This window comes from Alligator sinensis, unplaced genomic scaffold (assembly GCF_000455745.1).
Source record: "Alligator sinensis unplaced genomic scaffold, ASM45574v1 scaffold952_1, whole genome shotgun sequence".
In the NCBI taxonomy this organism is placed as follows: Eukaryota; Metazoa; Chordata; order Crocodylia; family Alligatoridae; genus Alligator; species Alligator sinensis.
The window spans coordinates 2,788,215-2,807,488 of NW_005841999.1; the positions used below are offsets into that span (position 1 = coordinate 2,788,215).

The 19,274-nt window shown below is 38.3% G+C and overlaps 1 protein-coding gene across 19 annotated transcripts in view; it reads left to right on the forward strand.

Moving 5' to 3' along the window:
• ADGRL2 (adhesion G protein-coupled receptor L2) overlaps positions 1–19,274 on the forward strand; it is a 203,627-nt gene that overhangs the window by 169,520 nt on the left and 14,833 nt on the right. For 10 of the 19 annotated variants that reach the window (XR_003093571.1, XM_025201637.1, XM_006021619.3 and 7 more), the window contains 6 exons: positions 392–565; positions 2,425–2,634; positions 3,656–3,876; positions 5,177–5,243; positions 16,653–16,744; positions 18,641–18,809. Coding sequence is in view for 16 of the 19 variants with exons in the window: in XM_025201637.1 (XP_025057422.1) it covers positions 392–565; positions 2,425–2,634; positions 3,656–3,876; positions 5,177–5,243; positions 16,653–16,744; positions 18,641–18,809 (933 nt within the window). In the remaining 3 variants the exon portion in view is untranslated. Of the gene's footprint in view, positions 1–391; positions 566–2,424; positions 2,635–3,655; positions 3,877–5,176; positions 5,244–16,652; positions 16,745–17,603; positions 17,649–17,946; positions 17,974–18,640; positions 18,810–19,274 lie in introns of all 19 variants that reach the window. The other 9 variants (XR_003093569.1, XR_003093570.1, XM_025201631.1 and 6 more) reach the window with 1 other exon arrangement.

A 19,274-nucleotide genomic window follows, 5' to 3' on the forward strand; every position in this document is an offset into this window, starting at 1 on the left:
GCCAGACCAAAATTGAGACTAGAAAACTGATAATATTTTTCAGTGCTCAACTACAGATGAAACCCCTTCAGAATAAATTTACAATTCTAATTTTGCAGAAAGAAAAAGTGGCTACAGTGCACCATCAGTGCATAAAATCACAAGATGGAAATTGTAATGGTTTCAAATTGGGTATACAGTAATTGAGACTACGCTTTAGACTGTTTCGGACTATAAAGTCCCTTTTAAACTAGATATCTGCCATGTACAACATTGTCCACAATTTTGCTGATGAAAAACTTTATAGTCCGAAACATGCTAAGTTTAATCTAAATTACCGTTTACACATATTAAACAATTGTTATTGCCATCTAAGAGAGTAAAATCCTAATTTCATCCTTTTATCTCTCAGCCTGACAATTATTTCAATGCAAATTGCTCCTTCTGGAATTATTCGGAGAGGACTATGATGGGATATTGGTCCACTCAGGGCTGCAAACTGGTTGACACAAATAAAACTCATACAACATGTGCTTGTAGCCACCTAACCAACTTTGCAATCCTTATGGCTCATCGGGAAGTTGTTGTAAGTAATGCTGTTTCTAGTCGATAATAGGTAACTGTTGAATTTTTGGAAAAATGTAAACATTTGGATGGATCAATCGCAGAGTGTTAGAAGCTTCCAAAAGCAGCCTTCTTTATTTGTCATCTTTCTACCTCTCCCTAGAGCTGATCAGAAAAAAAAGTGGGGTGGGGGGGAGTCTCAAAATATTAAAGCTAGGGACTGAAATTAGACATAAACCAGTGTAAGTGATCGGAAACCAGTTCAAATCTGTAACACAACAGAAGTTCAGAGTACATAAACCACTTTCAAAATGGCTGAAAGTGATTTAAGTTAAACTTGGATGGATGTAGTATCAGATTTAACTGCTTTAGGTTAATCAGTTTATTGAACTTCTGTCCCAGATCCCCTTAAGATTCAAGTTAACTCACAGTCCCCCAACTTTGCACCTCCCCCCCAAATACTCCCCTTCAGGGTGGGTGGGCTAGTTTTGGCTTAAGCTGTCTTCTCCAACATTTTCTAACGCCCCCTGGCTTCTGGCCTGGGCCACTGCAGGCATATTGCTGCATTTCTGGAATCAAAAGTGAATGTTTGTTCCCTTGCTTATCAGTTCAAGCTACGTAGCTTAGACTAACCTGCAAAGATTAAATCAATTTAGTCTCGGGCTTTTTAACTGTCTGTACTTAGCCTAGAAAGGAGGAGGACCAGATCCTCTTTTACCTATTTAGACATGAAAGTAAACTTAGGCACCTATATGTGATCCTATTTGACCCTGCCCAAGGCCCTGAAAAACAAAAGCAGTGAGCAGTCCTCCTCCTGCTCTACTTTTTGTACCTTAGTCTTTAGGCCAAGATGGCAATGTGTTACAAAGTAGACACATTAACATTTTTTCAGTAACTTGAGCAGAATGGGATAGGATGATCCTTTGACTAAAATTCCTACTAGGAGGAACAGAATCTAACCCAAACTGTTTATAAAATCTTTTTTTATTGGCATTTTATGATGAGAGGGTAGGCTTTACGCTTCCTCAGCTCAACTTTCACTCCTTCAAAAAATTGAGACTGTTAGAGACTGTTCCCAGGTACAGTTGGATAGTAATTGTGGAGGAGTCTATTCTACCAACTTGTTTAGAGGCCCAACTACCAGCCTCTGTGACCGTGGCAAGGCACAAAGTGCCTCTTAACTGGGTTCCTAGTGCTTCCCTAGGGCCTAGAATTTGGCTCTCACCTGAAAACCAAAGTACCCATCAGGCCTCTAAGAGCTAACTTATCCATATGTCTGCCTTGGTTTACTGCTGGAAAAACACTCCCCGCTCCTGCTGGGCACACAAACAGTTAGGCAGATCAGGCAGTTTGGAATTGACCCCAAGCAACTCGGAACAGATTTGAGTTTCTGTTGAAAATCTCTGAATCTTGTTCTGACTAATTTGTCCATCAGTAATCCTCCTAAGCTTCCAGCCAAGTATTTCCCGTATGCCATTGCAGGTCTGCAGGAAAGGACCGAGAAAGTCTTTTATTGACTATCATAAATTTTAAAAATCTCCTTTGTGTTTGCATACATACCCAGCAATCCATTCAAAATACAATGTCTCCTTTGTATAGACTGTTCTTCAAGCTTTCAGTGCATAGTAGAGAAAGTAAAAATATTATCTGACCTAGCTCAAATATCCATCTCAGTGTACTCAAACCTACCCTTCTTTACTCCTGCCCTAAGCTTGTTTTCTGATAAGCCTGACATAAGATTGATAAATTACTTAGCACTTATTTTTTCCCTGTCACTTATAATATAAACCAGCAATTTGCTACCTGCTACCTATGAAAACAGTCTTCTGTTTGCCCTGATAAATGGCTATATTAATTTTCTTCCTCCTTGATTGTTTCTAGTACAAAGATGGAGTACATGAGTTACTTCTCACTGTCATCACCTGGGTGGGAATTGTCATCTCCCTTGTCTGCCTGGCCATCTGCATCTTCACGTTCTGTTTCTTCCGTGGCCTACAAAGTGACCGTAATACTATTCACAAGAATCTTTGTATCAACTTATTCATTGCAGAGTTTATTTTTCTAATAGGCATCGATAAGACAGAATACAAGGTAAGTCTTCTGTCTGCATATTGATCTTGTTCTCTGAAATGACTATTTGAAATGGATGTGATTTTAACATGATACCACTGCCAAGCTTTCAACTTACTGTATGTAACTGACACAGCAAGGCTGAGTTAAAAGCTTTAGGAAAGATTAAGATAGACATGCTCACAAAAAATATTTACATGCATCTGAAATACCATTATGGCCTCTGTTCCCCACTTTACTAAAGTAGTGTTTTTTCAATTAAGAAGCATGAGTTGTTAATAAAGGTAGCTGATTTAAATGGAACTGCTCAGAGCGGTGTTGAAATTAAATGTCGATGTACCAGAAACACTTGAATTTTTTACTCTGAAGACCTGTATGCGTGTTGCATGCTAGTTTTTGAAGCTTCTGTGAAATTCAGCCCATCACTCAGAGCTCAGTGAATGGCTTGAAATTTAATAATTTGGAAATTCATCCAGTTTTCAGCTAGACAGGAGTGAATCAAATTTGCTACTGATATGACAGCAGAACTTCCTAAAATAGTAGGGGCAGTGATATTTGATATTAAAGCCGATAGAAAATTCTGACGGATGCTTGAGAATTTTAAACAGAAGATATAAATAATACATCTAGAACCAACTGTTCTTTATCTTCATGTTCCAAATCATCTACAATATAAGTCTTGCAGTATAGTGTTAACATCTGAGATTCAAAATTAAGGGTTTTCTTTTTGCACTGGATTTTTCATATCATTAAGGAATGTTAATAAGGTTTTCCTGCCCATATCTTAACACATACAGTGCGATTGAGGATGCTTTCTTCAGCTCCTGTGGACATAATACTTTACTAACATTTGTGAATATCTGGGGTGTGTTTTCTAGTAGTGAAAACTAGCCTGGACTTCTGAAGGGGATATGTGGTGAAGTGTATTTTGGTGTCCTACCTTCTGAATACATTTCTATGCTGTTTAATTTGCAGTGCATCACATTAGGTAGGAAAGTGAGGATTTGGTATTTTGCATTTTCATATTTCTCTTTCTTTGCAGATTGCATGTCCGATATTTGCAGGCCTCTTACACTTTTTCTTCCTGGCAGCATTTGCCTGGATGTGCCTAGAAGGAGTACAGCTCTATCTCATGTTAGTAGAAGTATTTGAAAGTGAATATTCTAGGAAGAAGTACTATTATGTTGCTGGCTACCTCTTTCCTGCCACAGTAGTTGGTGTCTCAGCAGCTATTGACTATAAGAGCTATGGAACAGAGAAAGCGTAAGTAATTGCAAGTGACCTGAGTGTTTTTCAAGTGAATAATTTTTTAAAGCCTGTTAGCTGTCAGAGGGTCTCTGACAGACTAAAATAGCATCTGAAAGCTTTATTGGTAAGAGAATGGCAATGCCGTGCACAAATTACAATCAAGTCTTTTGTAATTCTCTAGGTTCAGAGAATTTGTACTCTGGAGAGGCAGATTCTAAATTATGGTCTTTCTTTTAACACAAAAGATTGACCTGAAACAAACTGAAAAAGTAAATAACTTTTTGGCCTCAAATGGATATTAAGCAAAATTTCTTCTTAACTTAAAATATCTCACAGGCTTAACCACCCAGTTTTAAGCTAAGGCTTCATTAGATCCCTTTGTTCAGTGGCCCTCTAGATAACTCTTATTCTGAATTATGACAGTACAGTATTCCAACCCATATGTTTTACTTTGATAATATTTTATCAGGAGAGTAAAGTGGGATTAAAATTAGCCAATGCCTTTTATTTATAAACATACAGATATGTATAGAATGTGACAGAAGGTAGACATAGAATGTTTCTGAGGATTTGAATTGCTGGAGGCATGAATTTGCCTTCCAATGGTGTTTACTTTGTCCTTTGATGAAATTAGTTACAGTATGGGAGGATACTGTTGACGGTAAGAAAACTGCTCGATTTTGCTGCTGATGATAGACAAATAAAAGGGATTCAACAGGGAGCTGGGGTATATGAAAAACGAATCACTAAGTGAAGTCAACCCTGATAAGTTTATGCATCATTCAGTCTAATATCATATGTGCTTTTTCCTAGTATTCAACTCCCAATTGGGGCATTTTATTTATATCAGACTGTTTTGTAGCAAAACATGACATCTGAACATTTTCTATCTTGCATTCCTCAGGGATAAGCACTTTGCATACGATATGAAGTTAAAGCAAATTTTGGAGATTACACAGAAAGCCTGTGAAAAATAAAGCATTTGTTGATGCTAGGGTTCATCAGGCTATAGCAAAAGTTTTGACTAAACCTAAAAGAGAGAAAGAGTTACTTTGTAACCACATTAGTTATTCTTGATGCTATATGGTATATAGAAAGAAAAACTGAGTAGATGGTGAACAGCTATGTTAAACAGTGCACAGCAAAGTGGCCCTAGGTTAGGGGGAAAGTGCCCATGATGAGAATGTTGTTGTTCAGTGTGGCCTCATTACTCATTTTGAAAGACCTGTTCAAGGATTGTTTGGTTTTTTTTCCAATTTTCATTTGTACAGCTAAAAAGTTAATATAATCATTCACCTCTCTTTTTTCATCACAGTTGCTGGCTCCACATAGATAACTGTTTTATCTGGAGTTTCATTGGGCCAGTTACCTTCATTATTCTGGTAAGAATGCTTTTCCTTATCTGGATTTTTTTGTTCTTTTTTGCCTCTTTTTAAGGTCGTATTATGGGGGCTGACCAACATCAGTCATTACAACCCCTGTTCTCAGAGGTTTGCGTGAAAATTCTAATAACACATTTTTAATGTTAACAGGGGATTTAAAATGTTTAGAAATCTCGAAGTAAAAAGTAGTATTGACCAATCATTAATGTTCAGAGCCAAGCTTAGTTTTAATACAATAACTTTTTTCCTAATGGTTTTAATACTCAAGGTCATATTGATATGGCAGTCATATGACAAATCAATTCCATACTAAATACAGATTTGCAAGGGAGCCATTATTACTCTTTTGTATTGTCACTGTTGCTCATGTTAAAAAAAAATATGTGTTTTCCCAACAGAATGGTATGTCCCAAATAGACATTCTACACAGTTTGAAAAATAATTCAGTCTAATAATTTCTGCATACATGTGCCTATGTTTATGTGTATGCATATTTGATTGTGTAATTATAAATATTTATCTGTATGTATGCTCATGCATGTGTGTGTAGAAATAAGGGACCAGCTGTGTCACCACATCTGATCCCCAACAATTTCAGGCAACAATGCAATAGCCTTTATGTTCACTGTACTCCCTATCCACACATACTCCCATGCACTGCAACTCCTTAAATAGCTTTATACACCCTCTAAAAAGCTTAAGACTCTTTGTAGTTTTTAAGGCTTTTTGTCTTTTGTACTATGTGCCACAAGAAGACAGAGAAACAAGGAGCTCAGGGGCACTGCCAGTGCCTTACATTTTTGCAAGGTCAGGGGATTTGTTAAGAGAAAATATATACCCAGATGATGCTATGAAATGGAAGACAAACATGCCTACAGGGGAAGGCAAAAAAACCTATCCTGAATGGTCCCTGCCAAATTGACCTCAGGGAAAATTCCATTGTAATCTAAAACCTAGTGATTAGTTTGAACTTGGGCATATGAGCAAGACCCAGCAGCCAGGTCTCTGTGAGGTGTCTCAATACTGTTAGGAACACAAGTATACCTCATCCAGTCTTCAATTTCTAGGTGGGACCAATCTCTGAAGAAAGTGGACAGAACTTAAAAAATAGTTGTCAAAGTTGGAGGGAAATTTTTTCCAGACCCATACAAGTGATGAGTAGAAAAATGGAAATAATTAATCCAATATAAGATATATGTGGTGGAAAAAGCACCATAAGCATATTGAGAGTTGAAGAGGGAAGGGTGAACAGACCAGAGAACTTTGATCGTGGAATTGTCACAACTGGCCAACCTGACCTGTCTTAGACGTGCATGGTATAATATTTCCTGTAGTCTAAACTAAAGTGCATCCTTGAAAAGACATATAGCTTGCTTTAAGGTTTCTGTTTTATGGTAAGTCTACAATCCCTATGGCAAATACCACAAGGAAACTGCAACCTCTCTCTGTCACAAGGAAACTTCATCTCACCTTAAGACCATTTTTTTTGGTTTAAGCGCCTGCCACCAGATCCAGCCATGTACTGTCATGATGGTCAAGAACTTGACTCTACCACAAAACTTATTACATACAAGCAACCACACATAGCAATAACATCTACTTGCAGCTTCTCCTTGGGGACAACCACAGATCAAGCACTTGAAGTCTTACACCACAAAACTTTGATTTCCATCTTCAGGATCATTTCTGTCCTGTCATAAACTCCATTCCATGAACCTAAAAAGCTTAGTTCTGAAATAAATTAGGTTTCTTGACTCTCCTCTCCCCTATCTTCTTTGAAAGGCTGTTCCAGAGCTTCACAGAACTGAACATGTTTTTATGTAAATAATAATTAGAGTATTTTTTTGTACCCAACAGAAAGTTATGATTCATTCCATTTCTAATTGGTTAGGTACATACTTTATTTGTATGGTTATTTGTATAACCATGATTAAAAATCTAGTGGTTAACTTACACATCCATTGTATATTTCCAGTATCATTCCAGCCTTCATAATAAATATATCTAGAATATGCTAGGTCAGGGATTGGCAGCATACAGCCCATGGACTGCATCTGGTCAGTGGAGCCGCTGGATGCAGCCCATGGAGTCAAAGAACACTGCCTGTGCACATGCTGGGACTGAGCAGGAAGAAGCTGTTCTGGGGACAAGTAACTTCTAGCTGCACCTGTGCCACCACTGTTTTGCCCCACCCACCCACACATGCATGCACGCATGCTTATCAAGGCTGCAGGATAGGCACAGCTTCCAGCCAGTGGGGAGCTATGCTGAGGCCAGGGAGCTTCCAGCTGCTGGTGTGCCACAACTAGGGAGCAGAGGGCTTGGAGAACCATTGGCAGTGCAGGTACAACTCCCAGCTGCCTGGCCATGGCATGGGCACAGGAGAAGCCCACTGCTGCTGACATGCTACTGAAGCCACCTGGCCTGCATCAGCCCAGAGCCAGGTTGTCCCAGCCCATGTCTTGAAAAAGTTCCTGGCTACTGTTCTAGGAGACTATTGTATAACATAATTTGGAAGAACAGAGTTGCTTTGACTGTTTTTTCTAGATACCCCTAAGGTAATTAAATACCTAGAACGAAGATTTGTAGAATGCAATAGTTTTGACAAAAATTAGGAGAAGCCCAAACTTTCATATAATATCTGACATGGTTTTCTCAATATCAAGCTTCATATTCTCTCATTTTTTTCAGCCTCCAAGACAGACTGTGAGCCTTAATTTCCAACTTCCTAATTTTTACTGATCTATACACAAAACATTGCATTATATAGTCACGTTTTTGTAGCTTATACATTTATATTTTCCAGAAAGTGAAAATAAATTGGTTCTTTCTGATTCTATAAATTACAGTGCAAGAGAGAGCAGAATATTTAATATGTGATTACTCTGTTGTCAAGATACTACGCTGAGGTATCGCTAACCATACTTAGGACAATTCTATTCTAGCGGCTTTGTTTTTCTTAGAAGTCTTCCTTAAATAGCTTACTTTTTTCCCAACTAGTTGGTGGTCTTTACAGTGAACGAGTGGATGTTTCAGTTTATACAGTCTCAAAGATATGAGTATCTTATGTGAAACTTCCTTTCTTCAAATGTCACAGTTTATATATATGTACCTATACATAATATATATATGTGTGCATATATATACATAGAATGAGATAGGAGATTATATTCTCCCTGACATATGGGGAATGTTGTTAAGACCACTAAAGTCTTATTTTAAATTAGCATATTGCCCATCAAGAATGATAGGGGGCTGGCGGGGATGGGCCCATTTCCCCCCCCGCTGCGGCAGGTGCAACCCCATTTTCTCTGCCCCATGTTGCGGCAGCCCCTATCCCATATTCTCCCTCCCCCCCACCCCCCAGCGGACCCAATCCCAGGAGTGGGGAAGATTGCCCCTCCATTGCCCTCAGCCAGCACCCTGTGCTGCCATCTCCAGGGAGTGGAGAGGGGGGCACTTGCCTGCTGTGATGGTGGTGCGCTGCTGCATCCTGTTCAAAATGCTCTTGGTGCACTCTGATTGGCTGCTGAGACAACCAAACAGAGTGTGAATAAACTGTTACAGACAGACAGACTAAGACTTTTTTTTACATATAGAATGGGTTAACCTATTTAACCCATTTAAAATAAAGGAAATACCTTCTATTTTAGAATTTAATGCAGAGCTAAGCCTTCACCTGTATTTAAAAGGATGGCGGATCATATTGTTACAAGAGATGAAGTTATGTACATGATTGCTGCGATTGTAAAAGGGGAGCTGTTTGAAGTTTTGAGTCATACAGTTCAACTAGTTAGTGCTTTAGGGTCTCCTTTTTTAACTTTATGTATCGTGAGCACTTGCTAGGTCACTTCTTTCTCTCTCTCTTTTAAATAACATTTCACTTGGGAGGCTTTGGGCATTGCTGAGGGCATTTTTGTTTCTTCATAACCAGGTCAGTATGAGAAGAGAGGTGAAGGACATTTAATCATATTGACCATGTACAGACAGAGTCCACTATTATTTACCGGCCATGACATTATTATCCTCCAGCAAATCATTTAGGCTGAGAAGTGAAAGGCCTTTGGGAGCAGTATTCCCAACTTCAAAAATATGAAACAGCAGGTAGCAATCACAGCGCAGTTCCTGGGAGTAATTCTTTTCTAGCAATTGCTTTGCCCTCTAATCGTCCCAACTGAGAGAGGGGGTGAGTAAGGGAGGGAGAGAGAGAAAGAAGGGAAAGTGTGAGCAGTGTAATGGCTGAAAAATAATCTGTGCGCAACAAAGAAAAAAAGCCATATTTGTAAAACTGTGTATCCATTACAAAAGGCATCCAAGAGTTTTGCATTATTCGTCTCTTGAACATCTGTAACTAGTTCAAATTTTTTTAAGATGTTTATTTTAGTTGTGCTATTAATGAAATAATATGTATTCTTGACAATACTGTTCTGTGATTTATAATTTCCCTGAGGTTAAATCCAGATGCATTAAAGTCTATACCCAGTTTAATGCAATATGGGGTACAGAAAGCAGCTATGAAGGAAGATTGTCTTCTGAGGAAGACACAAAACTTTCAGCTTCACTATTTCCATAGACTGTCATGCCTATGGGCACCAGGGTTATTATATCTATGAGAAAAGAGCATGTAAGTAATGAGCAGTGGGAAACCATTAGTATGCCTGAAATGGTTTAATGAAAGCTTGGATCATGACACGTCAGGAGCTGTTCTTATCATTTGGACAGCTCCATCTGCATCTTTAATAATTAATTCAGTTCAGTAAGAGTTCAGCTTGCACACACATTTAGAAGCCTTCTTCAGAGAACACCTCTCTGGCTGCCAGTCCCAGAGAGAAATAGGCTTCTGCATGGCTAAGAGCAAAGATCTGGAGATACAAGAGCAGTTTTAGAGCTGCATTTGCCAGGTAACAAAAGCTCCAGGGAGTTCAAAAAGGGTCAGAACATGTGCAGTTCAGCTAGGTTACTTCAGAGTAGTGTTTCTGTTCTTCTGTCTTATCATATCCATGTCAGCACTGCAGGCTGTGTGGAATGAATTTTAAGCTGTTAAGCTCAGGCGGACGTGATTCAATTGAGCAGGTTGATGGCTATAAAACAAACACTACACTCCCATAATCTGTGGTCAGAAAAGCCTGAATATTTTGACTTTGTAGCTTCATGTTCATCCATACCATTAAAATAGGTGAAATTGCTTAGACTTTAGCTCAGCCAGGATGGATGGTGCTAATAAATTAGCCTAGCAAAGGTTATTTAAACACAAGTTCTGAAGATGTTATATTTAATCAGCATAGGAAAAATGTGTCCTCATTTTACTTATGGCAGCCAGTGCATGTTATTTCACTAATGTATTGTCTGAGTTTATTGGTAGAAATCTGTACATATACAGGCATATGCATGTTCAACATGCATAGAAATGAATATAAATATTTCATATCTATATTTATTATGTTTATATATAGATACCTCATATGAAGTGCAAATAATAGGCTGCACTATATTGGTTATATAATTTACCTTCCCTCACCCATTTATCCATCTTCCCCTGGATTCATTCCAACCTTTGAGGTATCGTTATAGCTTATAACCACTATTTCCTTTTGATTAACCTTACGGAAACATACTTTACCCCAGATAATATAGGTCTGAGGGGCAGGGCAGGCACTATTCAGTTTTGGTCTCTTTTCACTAGTGCCTCTTGATTCTGCAGGGCTAGAAACAGAATTCATATGAATTTGGTAAAAAATTCCCAATCAGCATTGAACTTCCCTATTGCCCTGGGAAGTTCCCAGATGTTAATACTTAAAACAGTAACATTTGTATTTTAAAAGGCATTGTTGTGTAGGTGTTATATATATATGCCCATGTTGTCTAGTATCCTGTCTCTCACAATGACTAATTTAAAATACTTCAGTGGAAAGTGAAGGAGGCCTCATAGTGGACAATTGTATCAATAAAGTTTCTCTCTAAGTTTTGATGGGTCATTATTTGAAGTAGTTACAAACTATAAACCTATTTAATGTAACTGTAGATTTTCTGATTTTTCCATATAAAGTCAACATTTTCAAACCTTGGTGCCTAGGTACCTACATCCATTTTTAAATCCTAACTAGAAATGCTAAGCCCCCTTACATGTCATTAACTTTAATTAGAGCTGAGTTTATGCAACATTGAGTTTTCTGATCGTGTGTGTGTGTGTGTGTGTGTGTGTGTGCATGTGCATGTGCGTGTGCATGTGCGTGTAATAAGAGATGAGGTAGACATGCGAATTTTAGCTTAGCATTAGAGTTTGTGGCCAAATCTGGGTTAGGGTTTGGCTGCTGATTTAAGGAATGCAAAATGCCATGAGATTTTGACTAAAATGTTTGGAAGCCTTTGTGAATTCGACTGTTCAGTTAGAAAAAGATAAATGTACAGTTTTCTACTGGGGTCTTTACAGGAAATAGCAGCTCTCATGGATAGTAATGAGGATCAAATCACTAAAATCTAACAGTATTCCTTGAGCCTCACTATCAACCAAATGCTTTGCACATTGGAGCTCATTGAAAGATATTTTTTTTAAATCTATTGAGCAGATGCATACTACTTAATAACTTTACTGGTTTTGACCATATTTATAACTTTATTGGCATTTATTGAAGGAAGATAAAAACTAAAAGGTAAAACTACAAAAGTCTAGCTTGCTATATTTTCTTTGGGGGTGGTGGGAGAAGAGGTGGTTCATTTTATGTCTTGAATTGATTTCTAGCTCTTAAAGAATAAACAGATGGTTCTGGTCTTCCTGAGGAAGAAGGAAAGTTTTGTGATGCAAAAAAGAAAGATGTAGCATCAGCTCCACTGGCTGAACTGGCTTGCTGCTAGAGGGAGGCCCAAAAGTACATGTACAAGATCTGTCTTGCTATTTGATGGACATCTGTGGATTTTATGCTTTGGAACACTGTGAAAATTGTTAAATTTTATATTAGGTGTTATCTTTAATTGAGAAAATTCAGTATTTAAGTTGCCTCTGCTTCAATGAATTTCTATAAATGTTAAGTGCAGTTGTTACAAATTAGTGGAAAAGCAGCAAAATGTCTAGTTCTTTCATGCATATATATTTTTCCCAATAAACATATCCTACAGTAGGAAGAGGGGAGTTATTTTGCAGTAACTTCTGTTCTTACTACTGTCTGTTTTATGTAATAAAATGGCAGAATCCCCCCTTTTTTAACTTATGCATACATCCAAAGCTGCTAAGCTTTAAAACAACAACATTTTTTCATGACTAGAGCTGAGTAAGGTAAAAGCAAATAAATGCATCTTCCCGAAAGTCATCTGTGCCACTAACAGTTTTTTGAACTGGACGAATAATTTTCTAATAGTTTTAAAATACATATATAGTGTCAAAATCTTTGAATACCTTGTAATATTTTTTAGATGGCAAACCAGTGTTCTTTGGTTGCTGATACCATTTTTAGTGATGAGAATGAGTAGTATGTGCTCTGTTGTCATAGTTACTTTGTCTTGAAGTACAGTATTTTTTCTTTTAAAGGTTCTTTTCTACCTTGATAAATCACTCATTCTCATATTAGGGAACTTTTAAATTCTGTTGTATATATTTTAATGAATATTGAAGAAATTGTTTGTTCCCAATCCCACAAATAAGAGTCCTGTATTTACGCTAAGCTCTATTCACTTGCTGGAGCTTGGCATGGTCTCAGAGGCCTGTTTCCTTGGATATCATTGCAGGGTTAGAACCTCACTATAAATACAGGCTTGTTTTCCAAATTTTAGATGCCAAACCAGCAATTGTATGTCTTGTACACACAGAATCAGAGGGCAAAATCCTGTCATTCCACGAGGCAGGTATTTAGGAGGTAAACCAATCTTCCTGTGCGCGTCTGGTCCAAGAAGCATCTTACTAGCATAATGCAAGATACTTCAGGGTAGGTTGCTGGGGCAAACTGTGTTCCAGCTGTGCATTATAATGCTCTAGTGCACTCCCCCTTAGCATGAGCTGCAGCTGACAAGCTAGAGGGGCATGGGCATTCCTCTTAGTTGACAAACTATGTACCGTATTTACCCGAATCCAAGGCAACTTTGAATTTAAGATGACCCCCAATAATTAAATTCTAGACATGGAAAATTAAGAATTTGTTTTAATTTTCCATGTCTAGAATTTAGTTAATGTAGGTCAAATTTGCCTCCTCTCCCTCCCTCCTCCTTCTTCCCTCCCCCCCCCCCCCCCCCCCGCCCCGCGCCCATGGACTGCCTCAATATGCATTTTCACCAGCTGGCTTTATCCTGTGCATACTGGTCTCTAACTTCTTTTCTATTCCATCCAGGAAGAGCACAGACCAACTTCAGACACTTCCTCAGCCTGACAAAGGGTGTTTATACCTGAAACCCTGCAAAGAATTTTTCCAAATATTTTAGTTAGTCTAATAAAAAATATTAGATTAACCCAAAGAACCTTGTCTTCATGAATAGAAGACCCCCCCCCCCCCCCGGGAAAGCAGTGGCTGGGAGACAGATAGCCTGCCCCATGCCACTTCTCCCCACTCCTCCTATCCATCCCCCAGTAGCCCTCAATCTACTTCTGTGTTGGAGCAACTCCTCTATTGCCCCCTTGGGAGCCTGAGCCTATGGCTCAATATGGTCAAAAGCAAATACTGTTCCTGGTATACAAGAGCCATAGGATGTTGTTTGTTTGGAAGGCTTACATAGAGTTTAAAATGGCTCAGAAGTGGAGACAGCTGTGGGAGCCTCCCTGCCCAGTATCTTCCCCTGCTCTTGCCTCTTGTCCCTTTCTGGTCCCTCCTGCCGCCACCCAGCTTACCTTTGCAGCTTCTCTGGTTCTGTCTTTGCTGGGGGCACAGAATACCTGGCCCAGCCAAGCACTAGCAGTGGCTCTGGCTCCAGCCTCTGGCCTTCCCCACACTTCCCCTGCTCTGTGCTTCCCTTACCCCACACCCTATTCTCTCACTCCCTATGCTTGATGCATCCCTTCCCACACACCCTCTGCACTACATGCCCTCTTCCCCATGCTCCCACTACATAACGCCCTCTGTTTCCTGACACGCCACACATCCTTCCTGTGACGCATGAGCAACATTGGCTCCATCCAGGCCCACAGCAGATGTATGAGGGGGAAAACTTCATCTTAGATTTGAGTAAATATGATATCATTGTGCAGCATAGCCCAGCACAGGGTTAGTGCTTTTATAAACTCTATAATATTATTATAACAGCTACCAAAATATTCCAAAAATTTGTACACAAAGCATGAGAATCTGGGAGCTACAGATCAAGATAGAATTCCTGGTTTGTTTCTTATGCAAAGGATGGAAAGAAGTTATCATTCCCAGAACCACACAAAAGAATGACACATTTGTCCCATAACAGGAGGGCCAAAATATTTACATTTGCTCAAATGCATTGTTTCTTAAACAGTATGGTGGTGGGTAAAGAAGTATGTAAGTCAATCATCCAAGTCACAAGCCAATCGTAATTCATTACATTTAAAAACAAAGAAAATCATGCTTCCCTCTTTCATGCCTACCTTTACCTTTTGGAGTCAAGAGTTCTTTGTGAACATTTGAAAGGTGCATACAAACTAATAAATTTTATAGATTCATCAGTCTTGTCAGTCTGTCTGCGCACGCTCGCTCGCTCGCTCTCTCTCTCTCATAGTCGGTAAGGAGATGTTGAGAAAATGTTTGGCTTTGAGTAAGGCATGGTCAGCCTGAAAAAGTTGACAAACTTTAAACTAATGTTGGAATTTTTATTTTGTAATAATTCACACTACTGTCTTATCTTTACTGGAGTATTAGCAATGATGGTGATTCTTACCCTCTTTTCTAATAATGTAGTTTTGTTTTTTCCTTAATCACTCCCATTGGTAGCAACTGTTTTCCTAATATACGGCCTAAACGTTTTCTCTTACGGCATCAAGACTTCTCACTTGCCATTTTTACAAACTGATAATTTCATCTCTTTCTTTTAGACTGTATCTTGGAGTTGTATATGGTCTTCCAAAATCTTTCCTTACCTGTTAACATCTTCATCTACCACAGAGTTCTGGGGGATGTATCTCATGTGGGTGCAGGTCCTCTATTAGTATGGAGAACAGTAGTATAGATTCAGTTCCCATAGCCACTTGTAATTTAAACATGTTTGGACAAGAGGCAGAATATGACAACAGCCTTGCAGCAGAACTGCCCCATGGAGCTCTGGTGTGTAAACCCTCTTATATTTACACCTCACCCCCACATGTCTCCATCTGTTTTGTTCTCTGGTCCTTCTGTACACCATAGTTCCCATGATATTTTCTCATAGTGTTTAAAAGTTGTCCAACTGGCAGGAGCAGATGCTGTATTATCTACATAATGGGTATATCCTGAGTCCTGACACTACAAGCTTCCCTTAAACTTCCTCTGCAGTGAATTTATCCCAACTTTGAAGTAATACCTCTCCTGGTTACAAAACAAATCTGTTTAGTATCTTTGCCTGTCTTGTAAGAATGCCAACCATACTATCAGTTACAAATGTGATATTTATCAAATGCACTAAGGGCTGGTCTGAAACCAACAACTCTTTTCACATGGGCTTTAATAGAAAACATAAAGTGCTTGAGTCCAGATCCTCCAAAGTATTCAGGCTCCTAACTCGCATTGAACTTGAGTTGGAGGAAATGGGAGTTAAGTGCCTTAATACTTTGAAGACCTGGTCCTTTGTGTCTAAGTATGAAAACCATGGATCTTACCACTCCTTAGCTTCCACCCTGCAATACACATGAATAGATATTTAAGACAGCACAAATAACTTGAAGTTTGCTAAACAAAAAAGCAGATGGAGACACTAGGATATGCCACACAATAGAGTGTATCAGGCTGTTTCTGTTACTAGTATTGTTTCAGCTGCATTAACACAAGTTGTAAAAAAATGTTTTCCAGACAAGTGAAGGGCTTGTGAGGGCACAAATAAACAACAGGAAGTGAGAATGATATGGAGGGGGAGAGCAGGAAGAAAAGCGGTAGTAGGAAAGTCTAACAATGGGGAACAAAGCAGCTGGAGCAGGTTGATGAGCTAGGAGAGTGGGTCAGGTGGTATTAATGAGTTAGTTTGATAGTAAATAGCAAAGCACACACTCTAAATTGAAAACGGTTAAGTTTCAGGAGTTGAGTTAAATATTGCAAATTCAGGCTGTATGCATTAATGACTTCTGGTTAAGTTAGACCTTGAGTTAAATGAAGTCTTGAAAATGTTGCTCCTTCGCTGTATTTCGTTGGAGATGAAAGAGTCCGAATACCATTGCTAACCCCCAGTATATACTTGAAAATAAACCATGATTTTTTTTTTGTTGTTTAGTCTGTAACATCCTCATTACTCAACCTGTTACTTGAAGTAGTTTAATTTCATTCTTATCTGTTTTGACAGCTGAATCTTATCTTCTTGGTGATCACATTGTGCAAAATGGTGAAGCACTCAAACACTTTGAAACCAGACTCTAGCAGGTTGGAAAACATTAAGTAAGTGCTTTGTGTTCAAGTATGAGAACTATGATTATTTTCTGATTGCTGAACTGATTGAAAGCTACTCTCCATTAGGAACACATGCCATTGTCTCCCAGCAACTGCAGATGTCAATTAGAAGCAAACAGTACCAATCCTGCCTTCGTCACATTGTTGCCATAATGTCCCAGAATTGGTCAAAATTAGATAATTTCAGCTTGGATCTGTTGCCAAGACATTGTTTCATGGAAATGCCATAGCAATGTGGTAATTTCATTTGCATTTGCAATGCAGTTCAAAATGATGTTCCTGTTTGCATGGTTGATATGATTATATTAAGTTTGTTTTGTTAAATGACTTTTTGATTTAGGGATTCTGAGCAGTTTCCACTTGTAATCCTGTTCTCTCAAGAGAATTGACTCTATTACTATTGTTAACTTGAAGATTATCTGTTGTTTTCATGCTAATTTAACAAATGTTTACTTTATCTTGGTGCTGTACTGCAGTATCCCTTTTGAAGAGTAATGCAAATGTGACACAATTAACAAGAATGTGACACCTGTTGTTTCTCTATATACTCTTTCAGTGCATTCTGTATAGTGCTATATCTAACTGAAGGCTTTTGCTATCAGCTCTTTGAAGGGATGGTGCAGCTTAGAACATCAAGAGTTGGTTGTGAAAGGGTCTTACAGGCTTGCTTTGAATGTTGAAAATGGCAAAGGCAGATTTATAGTAAGGTTAACATTGCAAACTAGATGCTATAGATAGGCCAGTATCAGCTTCATTGCATGTTGCATGATAAGAGAGAGAGAGAGCTAATCTTTAGCATCTCTCTCTTTTCTTCCTTTTCCTCTTTCTGTCTTCTCATCCACACCAGTAATTACCGGGTTTGTGATGGCTACTATAATACGGACTTACCTGGGTAAGATAGAACCCTATCTTAACAAATTTTTAGCATGATTTTTTTTTTAACTTTACAAACTCGGTCAATATTGTGGATTGCCCTTAATTTTAATTAAGTCGTTTTGGAAATATCTATTTTGCTAAAGTATTTTTAACTATTATATGCCTTTATAATTTTTAATTGCTTGCCTCTGCATTTTGAATTTCCTAATTTTGACTGATTTTTATATAAAATACAAAAATGCTTTCTTATTAATTTCTGTTTCAATTCTGTCTAATAATTTTTGTTTCTCTTTTCTGCTTATAATGCTTTCTAGCTATGAAGATAATAAGCCATTTATCAAGTAAGATCATTAGTTAGATGTGGAATGCACTGACTAAAACCCCCTTCCCCTTCATTCTGTGATGTTCTCTACAATTCCTTTTTCCTTAAACTATTCATGATGGAATCTCTTTTAAAGACTTTATTTTGTAGAGATATATCCATATTTTTGTCACATTTCAGCAGGCTTCTTCATGTGGAAGTTGGATCATCTAGCTTCAGCTTAGCTGAGTTTATCAGAGTGTTAAAGCTTTAGGTTCAAGGCTTTTAATCTGCCATTTAACCTTTGTGTATTTGTGTTACATTATTTGGTGTCACATAGAAGCACCACTAAAAATATAGGACTCAGCAGTTAAGCTAGAATTATCAATCTCCTTTGTAAAAAATATAGATAAAGCAATGGAGTAGCAGGGGCTTGAGCTACACCTTTGCATTTCAAAATAGTTTTGACATCTTGTGCAGTTCTTGAGTAAGAAAAAGGTCATATCTACTGTTGCCGTTTTCCCTGGAGACTAAAAGTACCAAATGGAATTGTTCTTTCTTTAATAGATGAAAGGTTAAAGCCAAGGAATTTTTGCATTTGAATGTGAACCTAGTAAAAGTCAACTGCAGCAACTGAAATGTTAATATTGGAGTTGACGATATGCATTTTTATCAGCACTGTTACTAAAATTAATTTTCTTTTACAGGTCCTGGGTCCTGGGTGCATTTGCTCTCCTGTGTCTTCTTGGCCTAACATGGTCATTTGGCCTGCTGTTTATCAATGAGGGGACTGTTGTGATGACATATCTCTTCACAGTATTTAATGCTTTCCAGGGAATGTTTATTTTCATCTTTCATTGTGCCCTTCAAAAGAAAGTAAGTGACTGAAAACACATGCACATGTTTTGTGCCTCTTCTAAAAGTAGTAAATATGTTTCTGAAAAGAAATATCAGATGGGAAAAAGTGGCAGAGAGTACAATTTCAAAAGTAGTAGCATTTTGTAGTGTTTAGAAGAGGAGACAGAGGGGCAGAAGTAATGGTTTCTTTTTGCAACCAGTGACTTGCTGTGTGCCCTTAGGCTAGTCATTTAGCTACTCTATGTTTCAGGCAGTTTTAAAACGGGTATATTTATAACAAAGGGATGTGGCAGGGCTTAATTAATATTTCTTATGGCACATTGAGAGCCTTTCTTGAAAAAGTATTATAGATGTCCAAGAGTAGAAAAATAGCATAAATTTTACATGTACAAACTTTTCATGGCTTTTGTTCTTTGGATTGGGGGGGGGGGGGGGGGGTGTTTTTTTTTTGGTTTTTTTTTAAATTTTTTGAAGGTTGGGATT